We start from the raw sequence: 13,009 nt of genomic DNA on the forward strand, positions 1-13,009 counted from the left end.
TAAAAAAAAAAAAAAAAAAAAAAAAAAAAAAAAGTAAATGCAGATGCATATCCTACTTTCTTAACCAAGGCTAGGGATATAGCTCAGTGGTATGGTGTCTGCCTAGCATATATGAAGCCCTGGGTTTGCTCTCTAGCACTGCAAAAAACAAAACAAAAACAATACAAAGATCTGTATACACCTACTGCGTGCTTGGTCGTATTCTAGGTACTGAGGCCCAGCAGTGAATGAGTTATTATAGGTCTGAACTTCCTGCTGGGGGAGAACTACGTGATCTCTCCCAGCTCTGCCATTCTGAGAACTCCACTCAGGGGCAGACTGGTGCACACACACAGGCCGTGGTAAACCATCAGGCTCCTGCCTCCCAGACCCTTCTCCTGTGGAGCTGTCTCCCTCTCAAATTCAACTCCAGGAAAACAGGAAAAGACCTGGTATCATTTACCTTTTGTCTGCAACCCAAGATGTAACTCTCCAAGTACCTGTCATTTAAGACTTATCTCTTGTGGAATGAATGGCTCCGTCTTATAACTTGAGGCAATTATGAGACCTGGCAAGATATTTGGGCAGAGTGAGGTGCGCTGGCAAATGGACAGGAGAGGCGGAGTGGCCTTCTCTGAATGAGGTATTGTTTGGGTTCACCTGAAAGCGCAGGCCCTTGACAGGCTATTTCTCCTTTCTGGATGTGAGGATCTCCTGACCTTCACCGAGGGAAGGCTTTCAGACTTAGGGTGCAGTTCCTACTGCTTCTGTGTCGGGAGCCCTGAGTGGGAACAGGTGGGGAAGGGAGCTACAGGCTGTGGGTAAACAGACAATTCTGGGCAGGACCTGGCTTCCAGCTCTAGACCTCTGCTAGGTGAGTTGCAAGTATGGGAAGGAGCTAATAACACTCTGAAGTATTTCAGGGAAAACTCTGGACTGTGAGGTTGGCACATACCTCTAGTCCCAGCTGGGAGGCTGTGGCAGGAGACTCACTCAAACCCAGGAGTTCTAGGCCAGTCTGAGCAAGATCATGCAAACAAACAAACAGACCAGGATGGTGGCACATTCCTGTAATCCGAGCTACTTGGAAAGCTGAGGCAGGAAGATCTCAAGTTTAAGGCTAAACTGGGCAACACAGCAAGATCCTGTTTTAAAAAATAAAAAGGGGGCCAGGGATTTAGCTTGGTGGTTCTGTTGCCTGCCTCGCAAGCACAAGGACCTGAGTTCAATCCCTGGTACCAAAAAGAAAAAGGTGGGCGGGGGCTGGCCAGGAGCGGTGGTGAATGCCTGTAATCCCAGCTCAGGAGGCTGAGGTAGGAATATTGCAGCCAGTTCAAGGCTAGCCTGGGCTACATAGTGAGTTCAAGGCCAGCCTGAACTGCACAGCAAGACCCTGTCTCTAAATAAATAAATAGGGCTGTCTCAAAAATAAAAAAGGGATGTAGATCAGTGGTAAAGTGCCCTGTGTTTGAGTCCCAGTACCATAAAAACAAAACTCTGAACTTTAACAATAATTTTCATTAATTAAATGTTAAGTCGAAAATTGAAACTTTTGCTGGGAATTTAGCTCAGTGGTTCTGCCACCTACCTTGCAAGCACAAGGTCCTGAGTTTGATCCTTGGTAACAAAAAAATTGAAACTTTTCACTACATGGAAGTACAACCATTAAAGTTTACTATTTGTCTCATTACTATGAGATAACAGTTGTATGGAATTATGTCAGATTGACACAAACAATTCCTTTTTATTAGTACATATTACACGGAATAATAGTTTCACTTTGACATATCTGTAATGTGTACAGCATACTTTGACCATTTTTACCCCCAATTACCCCCTTGTCCCTCTCTCCTACAATTCCTTGTTACCAGCAGATTCTGCTTTTGGATTTTGTAGTATGTAAGGAAATAGCTGTAGTGATGGCGAACCTTTTAGAACTTTCAGTGATAACGAACAGCCTGATGCAGCATGTGTGCCACAGGTTCGCCACCACTGAGGTATACAGTTCAAAGACCAGCTGCCATGTTAATTACAACACTGTATTTACTGTATTGATGTCCTACATGCTGTGTCCTCAACTGCAAGATACATCAAAATCAAGAAATCCAACTGTATTGTTTTATGCCCAGAAGCTGCCCTCACCAGTTGCTTCCAGCAAGTTGTGCAGTCCTGGTCCTGGACTTCCATCTAACCACAGCTTGCTCACCTTGGTCATGTGGGTGTCCCAGGAATCCAGCTTTTCCCCAGCATTGAGGATACTTTCCCCCTCAGAGGCTCTGCTCTACAGAATGGAAGATGTAGGTGATTGTTGTGCTCTTGAAGAAAGCAGCATCCGCTCCTCCATGCTTGTGAGCCTTGCTGGTCAGGCCCTGAGAGGGAGGGCAGTGGCTAGTTTTTTTTTTTTTTGGTACTGGGAATTGAACTCAGAACCTTGTTCCTGGCCCGGGAAGGTTTATTTTTCCCAGGTACTTAATTCATTTTGCTGATAAGTAAAAAGCTCTAGGATTTTGCTTTGTATAAGGCTCTGGGTTGGGTTTGGTGGATACAACACGGTGCTTCTAAAAGAATCTCTATTTCGGAGCATGACTAACGAGCCCAAATCCAGCTGAGGAGTCTTGCTCTGAGCTTCAAGCTCCGTTCTGCATGTGGGGGGGATTACATATCTGCAGCACGATCAGGATTACAATTAATACCTGCAAATGACTGGGGCACAGAAAGTGCAAAGGAGATGACAGATAAGCCACAGGGTCCACCTTCAAGCCCCAACCATGGCATTATGAGCTGGGGAGGATGAGACACAATGACAACAGGAAGGTGCAGACAGGGAGGTGCCTTCTTCAAAAAATATCTAGGGTCTTGGAAGGCAGCTATGCTCACCACTATACCACCAACGCAGACTATCCAGGGTCTTGTTCTTGAGGCTGAATGACCAGTGTGTGAGGTCCTCACTGAGAGTGTTTCAGAAAGCAATGTGTTGACCTCAAGCTTATGAATTTCTAATGCCATATAAAGAAATGTCCAACTCAAAAACATTCTGAAATAAGTTTAAATACAAAAGGGCAAAGATGGAAGTGATACAGTGTCTGTACTGGTTATACAAATGAAGTGACAGAAAGGGACTGCTTCTAAAGTACCACTGAAGGTCTGATTTAGGGGTTCACTGCAGTTCAGGTATTTTTAATATTTCCCTTGTTAATCATCCAGATGACTGGGGCTAAAAGTACCAGAGACAACTGCTTTCATACATGGATCTTGCTTGTTTGGGCTGAGCAGTACTAATGTCAGATTGGAGAATGGAGAATTGCAGGCTGCTACATCTTGTGCTCCAATTTGCTCTTGACTCACTATGAGTGGGCTGAATTATCCACCAGCCCTGATCTAACCCATGTCCCAGGATTTCCTTTTGCCTGAGCTGTGACCATGAGCGGGTCCTTATCTTCACTGGACATAGACTTTACCAGACGAGTGTGGTCACCCTCCCTGTTTGGCAGCATGTGTTAATATATGTGCTGCTGAAGCGAGCACAGGCAGCACGTGTTTAACATTTGAACTCCCAAGATTAGGGCCAATTGCTACTGGGATTATACAGATTTATAATGAAGCAACTCTTAAGTAAGTTTTTAGTGAGGACAAAGCCAAATGCTGTCCAAGGCAAAACTACCTACAACATAATAAATTATTCTAATTGTGCAGTGTGGACCTGGGGTTCCATAGTGAGAACAAAAAATACCTGTTAGCCTTCCAGGTTTTCCCCTATCATAATATAAAAACTGATTCAGGTATTGGTAAAGATAAATTCAGGCATTTTTGTTTTTGGTACCGGGGATCAAACTCAGGTCCTTGTGCTTACGAGGCAGGCAGCAGAACCACTGAGCTAAAATCCCCGGCCCCATTTTAGGCATTTTTTATTTATTTATTTATTTTTTTGGTTTGTTTTTGAGACAGGGTCTCACTATGTAGTGAGACTGACCTGGAACTCACTGCGTAGCCCAGGCTGGTCTCAAACTCACAGTGATCCTCGTGCCTCAGCCTCCCAAGTGCAGGGATTACAGGCATGAGCCACCACGCCCGGCTCTATTTCAGACATTTTTGTAAAGACAGAGATCTCTGAGAAATATTTTTTAGAATCTTATAAAAAGTAATTTGATCTCCACTCCCTACCCCAAATCCCTCAGACTTTGAAAGGATAAAGACACCAATTTGGGGCTCTTTCAAAGGATTTATTTGCTACAGAATTGCGTGAGTCCACCAATGAGCTGTACCTTGTAAAAATATTTAGCTCACTGCTTTATTTTACAACTGCTGCAACATGCAACATTTAAAAAGCAATTTTTTTGTGGTAGGGACAACCAACATTTGGCATATCTAGAAGAGGTTAGAAAATGAATCTATATAAAATTAGATATTTAAAAATAGGGAACAAAATGAAAATTTAAAATTTCCTCATTTGGACAGATCCTGAGTTGAAAGCATGTTCATGTGTAAAAAGAACATTTAGATCACAAATACGTAACTATAGATCCTGAACTTGGACTTGACTGATGAAAATTTCCAGGTGCTGTATGAACAACAGAACATATACCAAGCAACTAGCCAATTCTGCCATGTGTCCTACCTACTTCTGAAAACTGTGTAAGTATTGCTTTTTAAATATATATATATTTTTGGCTGGGTGTGGTGATGCATGCCTGTAATCCCAGCCAGCACTGTAAAGGCTGAGGCAGGAGAACTGCTGAGTGTGAAGCCAGCCTGGGCTACATAGTGAATTCAAGGCCAGCATGAACTGCATAGTGAGACCCTGTCTCAAAAAACCCCAAAAACCAAAAAACTGTTTTTGGAGAACCGGAGATTGAACCCAGGCCTTAGGCATGCCGGGCAAGCACTCTATTACTGGGCTACACTCCCAGCCCTATAAATATCTCTTGAACCTAAATTCCCTAGTTCTCTGAAACCAACTGTCTTTTTTTTGGTACTAGGGATCGAATTCAAGACCTTGCACTTGCCAGGCAGGTGGCGGCACCACTGAGCTAAATCCCCAGACCTGAAACCTATTGTCTTAATGTGATTCCCAATACTTTCTTTTTTCTTGGTACCAGGGATCAAACTCGGGATCTGGACCTTGCCCTTGCCAGGCAGGCACAACAGCACTCAGCTACATCCCCAGCCCACTCCCAGTAATTTTTCAAGCAAGTAAACAAAAACTTTCCCTGCAAGATCACACACTTAAGTATTTGTTGCCTGTGGACAGATACAGAAAAACCAAGTATGGAGGTAAATAAGCAGTTCATCGATGTAGCAGGGACTCTCTGGGTGCCTGTGTAAGCTGTATAGCGTCCCCTCATCGGCTCTGCACCGGCTGTGCCCCAGAGGTGACCATCCAGGTGACATCATCCTGAAGAGGGTGTGAACCCCAGCAGCTGCTCAATGGGTTTAAACCGCCACTCATCAGCCTCCAGCTCTTCTACCAAACCAGCTAGTTTTTCCATCCGAGCAACTTGCTGATCTGTGGAGTGAAGGAGGAACTACAATGCCACAATGTACTTCCTGTGAGACCGTCACCCATCATTAACATGATGACTATTTGAAAAAAAGTATTTCTGGATGGATCCCTCCCCCCAATATTCTAGTAATGGACTTTAATCTTTGTGTTTAAGGGCCAGGGATATTTAGCTCAGTGGTTCCACGGCCTGCCTTGAAAGCACAAAGACGCAAGTTCGATCCTGGTACCAAAAAAGCAAAACAAAACAAAACAAAAAAACAAGCACAAGGACCTAAGTTCGATCACTGGTACGCCCCCACAAATCTTTATTTAAAAACAGGAACATTCCTCGGCTGGGGATTCAGCTCAGTGGTTCCACCGCCTACCTTGAAAGCGCAAGGACGCAAGTTTGCAAGTTCGATCCCTGGTACCAACAAAACCAAACAAAAAAAACAAGCACAAGGACCTAAGTTCGATCACTGGTACCCCCCCCCAAAATCTTTGTTTAAAACTAGGAACATTCCTGGGCTAGGGATTTAGCTTAGTGGTTCTCCACTGCCTGCCTTGCTTGCCTCTCAAGCACAAGTCCTGATCCCCGGGACCAAAAAAAAAAAGGAACATTCCTAATCATTCTCTATCTTTACTGCCTTGTTTTTTTGCAGTAGTGGAGATGGAGTCGAAGAGCCTCACCTGTGCTAGGCAAGTGCTGTACCACTGAGCTCCAGCCCCAGCCCTATTTTCGTTGCTTCTAACTACACAGATGAAGGCTGAAATGTTCAGATCAATATAAACATTCGATCATTCTGGCCGGGTGTGGTGGTGCATGCCTGTAATCTCAGCACTCAGGAGGCTGATTGAGGCAGGAGGTCTGCCAGGAGTTCAAGGGCAGCCTGGACTACAGAGTGAGTTCAGGGCCAACCTGAGCTACAAAGGGAGACCCTGCCTCAAAAAAATAAAACAGAACAAAACAAAATACAAAAAAACAAACAACAAAACAAAAAAATGATTTGATCACTCTGAATATTTTTTGTATAATATATACTTTTTTCTTGTAGCTGTTAAGCCATCAAAGGTCATATACCACATGTTCTTTCTTCAGTCACATCATGGAAGCCTCAGTGACTAAGTTTCTTACAGAGGGTAATGTATGGACACTATGTATGTTTCGCACAATGTAAAAACCAGTTAAAGGGGAGGAAGGAATGAGGAAAACAGGATGTTATGTACATGTGCCAATTCCCCATGTTGAATATAATCATTATGCACTGCAGGGGCTGGAGATTTAGCTCAGTGGCACCATGCCTGTCTGGCAAGTGTAAGGTCCTGAGTTCAATTCCTGGTATCGAAAAAAAGAAAAAGAAAAAAGAATATGCATTACAAACGTAATAAAAAAATTTAAAAAATAGAATAATTATGCTTCAAGGTCTTATAAAAAATTTAAAAATACAAATATCACAGGAGTGGGGATTAAACTCGGTAGTAGAGCACTTGCCTAGCATATGCCAGGCCTGGGTTTGATTTCCAGCACCACAAAAAAACAAAACTAAAACAAAAAAATTAGCACATTTTTAGTCTATGCTCAATCCTACGAACAACTGCAGCTCTTTCCTGTCCATACTGCTTTCCCTGGAGAAAGCTCCAGCATCTACTGAAGACCTGGGGAGGCTTGATGGAGCAGGACATGTGCTACCAGGGCCTCAGAGTCCAGAAGATGATGATGATAACTCAAGGGCCACAATAGGACCCAGAAATTTTTTCAGAAGGGAGAGGAAGGTTAATGCAAGGTCCTGAGTTCGATCCCTGGTACCAAAAATAAAAAAGAAAGGAGAGGGAAAAAGCAATCCCAGAGGAGCAGGAAACTGATACCCTGATAGAACCAACCCTGTGGCTCCAGCTTTAGGCCTGAATGTGGGCATTCTGTCTGGATTAAGACCTCTGAATGCTTTTTAAATAGCTGTGCTGAGTTGGGGGGATTCTGCCACACCCATGACGCTTCAGAACCTGTGTCCCCAGCCCTGTACACTCACTTGCACAGCCAGTCCAGCACGACATGCTCTCACGCTTACCATGCTTCACCTGTTTAAGTGTGGATGCCACCTGGTAACTGAAAACGGACTCACAGAGGAATCTTTCAGAGCCATCTACAAACAAAGGAGGTAAAGGTTTTAGTCTGCTCTAAGGGTTTTATGGCTTCTGATAAACCAAGTAAATCTTTTAATTCTTTTCCTTGCTTTTACTTTTGGGGGCTAGTGTTTTTTTTTTTTTTGTTTTTGGTACCAGGAATTGAACTCGGGTCCTCGAGCTTGCAAGGCAAGCCACCAAAATGCTGAGCTAAATCCCCTAGTTTTCAGTGTTAACAAAGAGATTCTGTTTCATGTAAAACTAACACTATTTGGTATAAAAGCTACTTCTATTCCTAGGATATTAAAATAGTCCCTCTAATTGTTTAAGACTTTAAAAATAGTGTTTAAAAAAAACAAAAACAAGAAACTCAGGGTGATGTCCTGGTCAGCATTTCCCCGTCCATCATAACAGTTTCTTAATGTTCTTTTCTTTTGTACATCAGGTAAACACTGGCAGCTGACACATCTGGCCATGTGACACCTCTGCTATCAAAACCCAAGGTACAGTACACTAAGACTCTGAATCCTTCTCATTCTAAAAACAAAGTGAAGGGAGAAAGTTGTTGATTTTTAATATATCCAATTACATCATTATGACTATCACAAAACACTGCTGGGAAATTTCATTCTGTAAACGCAAATTGTAACCTTGATTTTCCAAGTGAACCAAAACATTGCAATTTGGCTGACGATAAGAGTATGGTGCAAGTTCAGAAGCTCATGCTGTTATGGTGCCAAGAGCTGCCACCAAGAAGGTGGCTAACTTGGTCAGTACAGCACTTGGGAAATGATTGCAAAATAAGCAAGATCATGTTGTTCTTCACCAGGTAAAGGGTGGTAGAGCGAAATACATCCCCAAAGATATAAAATTTGTGCAGGAAAACTGGATTTTTCAAAGAGCAGAATTAATTTGGGGCATGTATCTTATTGTAAAAATTCTCAAAGAGAGGAAAAGGACACAGCTGTCTTTTTCAAGCAGTAGTTCCTGCCAGCACCACTCAGTGTCATGCACTCACCCATCAATCATGGGGTGGTGTCGCTGCCAGGTATTAAGTGACAGGGAGAGATGACTAACGTTCTGGCCTCATGCTGAGTTTCACACAAGACAAACTTTCAGAAGTCATGGTAATCAATAAGAAAAACTACAGACATTGTGTCCAACTGGCTTGGATACAAATCCAAGCGAGCGTCCTTCCAATGTTATCTTCAAATTGGGGCCAGAAAAAAAAAAAAAAAAGAAAAGAAATTATAATTCTTAGGATGAACACTATAAGGTGAATTAAGCTATGTAAATTTAAGCCTCTTTTCTTTGTTCTTTCAGCAATGGGGATTGAACCCAGATCCTTTTTACTAATGAGGCTACATCCCTAGCCCTTAAAAAACAAACAAACAAGCAAACAAACAAACAATTGAGGGAGTCTGGCTAAGCACTAAATTGCCTCAGGCTATGCTTGATTTTTCAATCTTTCTGCCTCAGTCTGGCGGAAGGCTGGGATTATAGCTGCTCACCACCACTCAAGCCTCTCTTCCACATAAAGTGTAATGGGTAGGATATAATCCCTTCCCCTCCACCCACCCCCATCTCTCTGGCTAAATCTAAGTTATTTATTGAGCAGACTGTCTAAACTGAGCAAAAAAAATTTCATCCTCAATCATCTAAATATTCACCGGCTCTCTGGGTTCTTTTTTTTTCCCCACAGGCTCTACCACTGAGCTACACTCTTAGCCCCTGACTGTCCAGTTTAAATATCTAGGCAAGCTGATGACAGAAATGAGTTGTTGTTTTGTTTTTTTTTTAGATACAAGCAAGTGGCAGTACACAACTATGAATTCCACTTTGTGACGAGGAGGCTTGACACCAATGATGCAATTTATTGCAGCTCTTCTGTGAAAATGATATGCCGGCACTCATTATTCTATTCATATCTTTGCTTAAAGAGTGGAATTGTAACTCAAGTTTAAATTTAGAAAGTGCAAAGCACACAGAAGTAGCGTTTACCTCCCAGGTGGCTTGACCCTGAATTTTAGGATCTCATCTGCAAGGCAATGCAATTACAGGCTGTAATGATGAAGTCACTGTGTACATGGAAGCTCTTGGAAGTGCTACCTCCCACATACATTTAACCATGGGATGACCAGGGTAAAGCCTTCAAGTTATGACATTTGTACATTTCCCTTGGAAATGAACTTCAAAGCAAAAGATGTGAGTTTATCTCTCTAAAAGGTACCCATGGATCACTGCCGCACTATGTGCATAAAGAACATACTTTTGCTGATTTATAGCTCTGCATTCACCACAAAGACCACTGCTTCTTAGCCACATCCTATTAGAAGTGATACTTGCACCCATCTGTAGTCTGAAATTTCCTCAGAGGAGACAGTCTGGGCCAATCTGTCTTCTATTTAGAAATTGTAATCAAATCCTTTGTAACACACCAAGCAGCAATACATCAGCCTTCCTCTTTATGGACAAGCAGAGATTACAAATAGAGAAAAGTTCAGTAAGTTTCCCAAATCTAACTCCATCACCAATGCCAATAAATATGATACCGATAGATTCATTGAAAAGAATATTCCCTCACAGCAGGAAATTAGACAATGCCAGGTAACATTAAAACACAGCCATTTCTGAGTTGGAAGGCCGTCTCTAATTTGCTCACTAATAACTGAGGATAGTGCTAGCCAAGGGCAGGAGAATGTTAAAAACTGCTGTTAGTTGCTTATCTGGGGTGTCTGTTATCAGAGAGCAGATGCATCAAGAAGTTAATTGTCAAGGTTAACTACAGGTTATTCAGTTTACTATCCTAGACTTTAGAACATCAAGGTGAACCTGTTAAGATCATAAACAGCATCCAACCTTGATTCCTAATTGTTTTTTTTTTTTGGTACCGGGGATTGAACTCAGGACCTTACTTGCCAGGCAGGCACTGTGCTGCTGAGCTAAATCCCCCGCCCCCTAATTGCTTTTGCTCCTTCCTCTCCATGGGCAACCCTTCCTACTGTTTTCCCATTCCATTAAACTACAGCAAGAAAAATGGTTTGGTACATGCGCATCTGACTCACTGTATAATAGTACTGCCTATCACCATGGTAGAAAATGCTTCCAAATCTAACACCTTTGCTAACTCACATTTAGGAGTACTACGTGGGAGGCTATCCACAGGATATGTACAAACACTATGCAGCTGTACGGGAGAGACTGATCCTCTGCTGATTTTAGTATAAACAAGATGCAGTGGTGGTATGCAGTGGGAGATGGTGTGGGCTGGTGGTGGTCCTATAGAACCAACTATCTGAAGATACCAAGAGATGATTTGGCCAAGACAGTTCAGAGGTTTCCATCTCTTATTGTATCTTTACGTGCAAAGCAGTTCTAAAATTACTAGTGAAACTTTAAAGCTAAGAATTCACAGAATCTGCTGGGTATGGTAGTGCACGCCTGTACTCCCAGCACCCAGGAGGATGAGGCAGAAGAATTGCCTCAAGTTTGAGGACAACATAGGCTACAGAGTAAGTCTGGGCAAACCTGGACTACATAGCAAGACCCTGTTTCAAAAAACAAAAACAGGGACCATGGATTTGGCTCAGTGGCAATGCGCATGCCTTGTAAGCACAAGGTCCTGAGTTTGAGCTCCGGTACCAAAACAACAACAATAACAACAACAAAAACCAATGCACAGAATCATGACTGTACATTGTGAATTTAAACTTAAATTCATTTTATAGCAGAGCCCAACACAGTCCTCCATGAAGCAATAAAAATAGATCTATAGGGCCAGGGATTTAGCTCAGTGGTTCTGCTGCCTGCATGGCAAGCGCAAAGTCCTGAGTTATATCCCGCCCCCCCCAAAAAAAGGTCCACAAGAAGATCAACATTCAGACTAATCTTCCAAAGCTTTCTTCAGTGTTTCCGTGCAGCTGCGGCATCCTGATGAAGAATGCTGATAGCTTTGAGACTACAGTGGCATCTGCTGTATTAATTCCTCTTTTAGGTAGAATTTAAATGACTTTAATTTTAGAGTGCTATTGTTACGCACTGATTTCTCTTCTGATGCTATAAAACTCATCAAGCAATGTAAAGGCCTTCAACTTTTGTTTTTGTACCAGGGAGTGAACTCAGGACCTTCCACTTGAAAGGCAGGCACAGTGCCATTGAGCTAAATCCCCAGCCCTTAACTTTTGATTTGTTTTGTGGGAAACTTTAATACATCTCTGCTGCATATAACTAAAGTCATAATGTACTTTAATACCAAATATAATATGCAAGGGTCTTAATGTTTTCTACCTCCAGCCAGTCTCAGTAAAATTAACTTGATTATTCAGTTAACACAAATGAAGAAAATGAAAAGGCAAGGACAGAAGTATACATGCTTCACATATATCACTAATTTTGTTCACTAACCTGTCACCTACTTCACTATTGAACAGAACCTGAACCAGCTGTAGAGACCCAAACAGTCCTACAGTCTTCCTGTGTTTTCCCATCACAAAGGATTCTTGTTTCCCCTGGCTTGCTAGGGGCATAACTCAGTGGTACAGCACTTGCTGAGCATGTGTAAGACCCTGGGTCTAATCCCTCCTACTGTGAAAACAAAAACCGAAAACAAGAATCACAGTGTTTGGCCTAGCTTAGCCCAAAACTGCTTCTTTTTTTTTGTGTGTGTGTGTGTGACAGGGTCTCACTATGTAGTTCAGACTGCCCTGGAACTCACTGTGTAGCCCAGGCTGGTCTTGAACTTGCAGCGATCCTCCTGCCTCAGCCTCCCGAGAGCTGGGATTACAGGCGTGCACCACCACGCCCGGCTAGTGTTTATTATACTTTGATATAAATAAATAAAGATCACCCCTCCAAAAGTTGACTTTTATAGTCAATACCTTTCTCAGAAACAGTCCCAAATATTTTTTTTTTTTGGAACCAAGGATTGAACTCAGGTCCTTGTGCTTGTGAGGGAGGCAGCAGCACCACTGAGCTAAATCCCGGCCCCCAAATGAGTTTTTAAATGTATCATATAAATACACAATATTTAAAGTAAAAGGACAATATATACTCAAGCACAAAACTACTTAACTCAGGTAAATCTTGAATTCTTAGCCAGTTTTCAAATATAGTATGGTGAGATTACCTTCAAGGGAGGACTCTGGATGTTGGCTGAAAAGGAAGATTTCTTTTTTTTTTTGGTACTGGTGATCAAACTTGGGACCATTTGCTTGTGAGGCAGGTGGCAGAACCACTGAGCTAAATCCCTGGCCTGGAAAGGAAAAATTTTAAACTAGGCATGGAGCATATGCCTTTAATCCCAGCACTCTGGGAGGCTCAGGTAGGAGGACTGAAAGTTCTAGCCCAGTCTGGGCAACTCAACAAATAGCAGCAAGGCCACATCTCAAAAAAAAAAAAAAAAAAAAAAAAAAAAAACAAAGAAGAAAAAAA

At 42.4% G+C, this 13,009-nt stretch overlaps 1 protein-coding gene and 1 long non-coding RNA gene across 9 annotated transcripts in view; one reads left to right on the top strand and one right to left on the bottom strand.

Moving 5' to 3' along the window:
- LOC104849805 overlaps positions 1-11,167 on the top strand; it is a 20,501-nt gene extending 9,334 nt beyond the window's left edge. For all 3 annotated transcript variants that reach the window (XR_776844.3, XR_776841.3, XR_776843.2), the window contains 4 exons: positions 4,535-4,611; positions 6,514-6,598; positions 8,025-8,082; positions 9,381-11,167. This is a non-coding gene — a long non-coding RNA (uncharacterized LOC104849805). The remainder of the gene's footprint in view (positions 1-4,534; positions 4,612-6,513; positions 6,599-8,024; positions 8,083-9,380) is intronic.
- The window catches only part of Anapc16 (anaphase promoting complex subunit 16), a 15,301-nt gene continuing 7,060 nt past the window's right edge, over positions 4,769-13,009 (bottom strand). The window contains exons 3-5 of one of the 6 annotated variants that reach the window (XM_010606424.2): positions 12,705-12,830; positions 7,525-7,599; positions 4,769-5,482 (exon numbers count right to left, since the gene is read on the bottom strand). In XM_010606424.2, the coding sequence (XP_010604726.1) occupies positions 5,367-5,482; positions 7,525-7,599; positions 12,705-12,830 (317 nt within the window). In that variant the 3' untranslated portion in view covers positions 4,769-5,366. Of the gene's footprint in view, positions 5,483-7,485; positions 7,600-12,704; positions 12,831-13,009 lie in introns of all 6 variants that reach the window. The other 5 variants (XM_010606414.2, XM_010606437.2, XM_010606433.2 and 2 more) reach the window with 5 other exon arrangements.

This window comes from Fukomys damarensis, unplaced genomic scaffold (genome assembly GCF_012274545.1).
Source record: "Fukomys damarensis isolate Sample0158 unplaced genomic scaffold, DMR_v1.0_HiC HiC_scaffold_20, whole genome shotgun sequence".
NCBI lineage: Eukaryota > Metazoa > Chordata > Mammalia > Rodentia > Bathyergidae > Fukomys > Fukomys damarensis.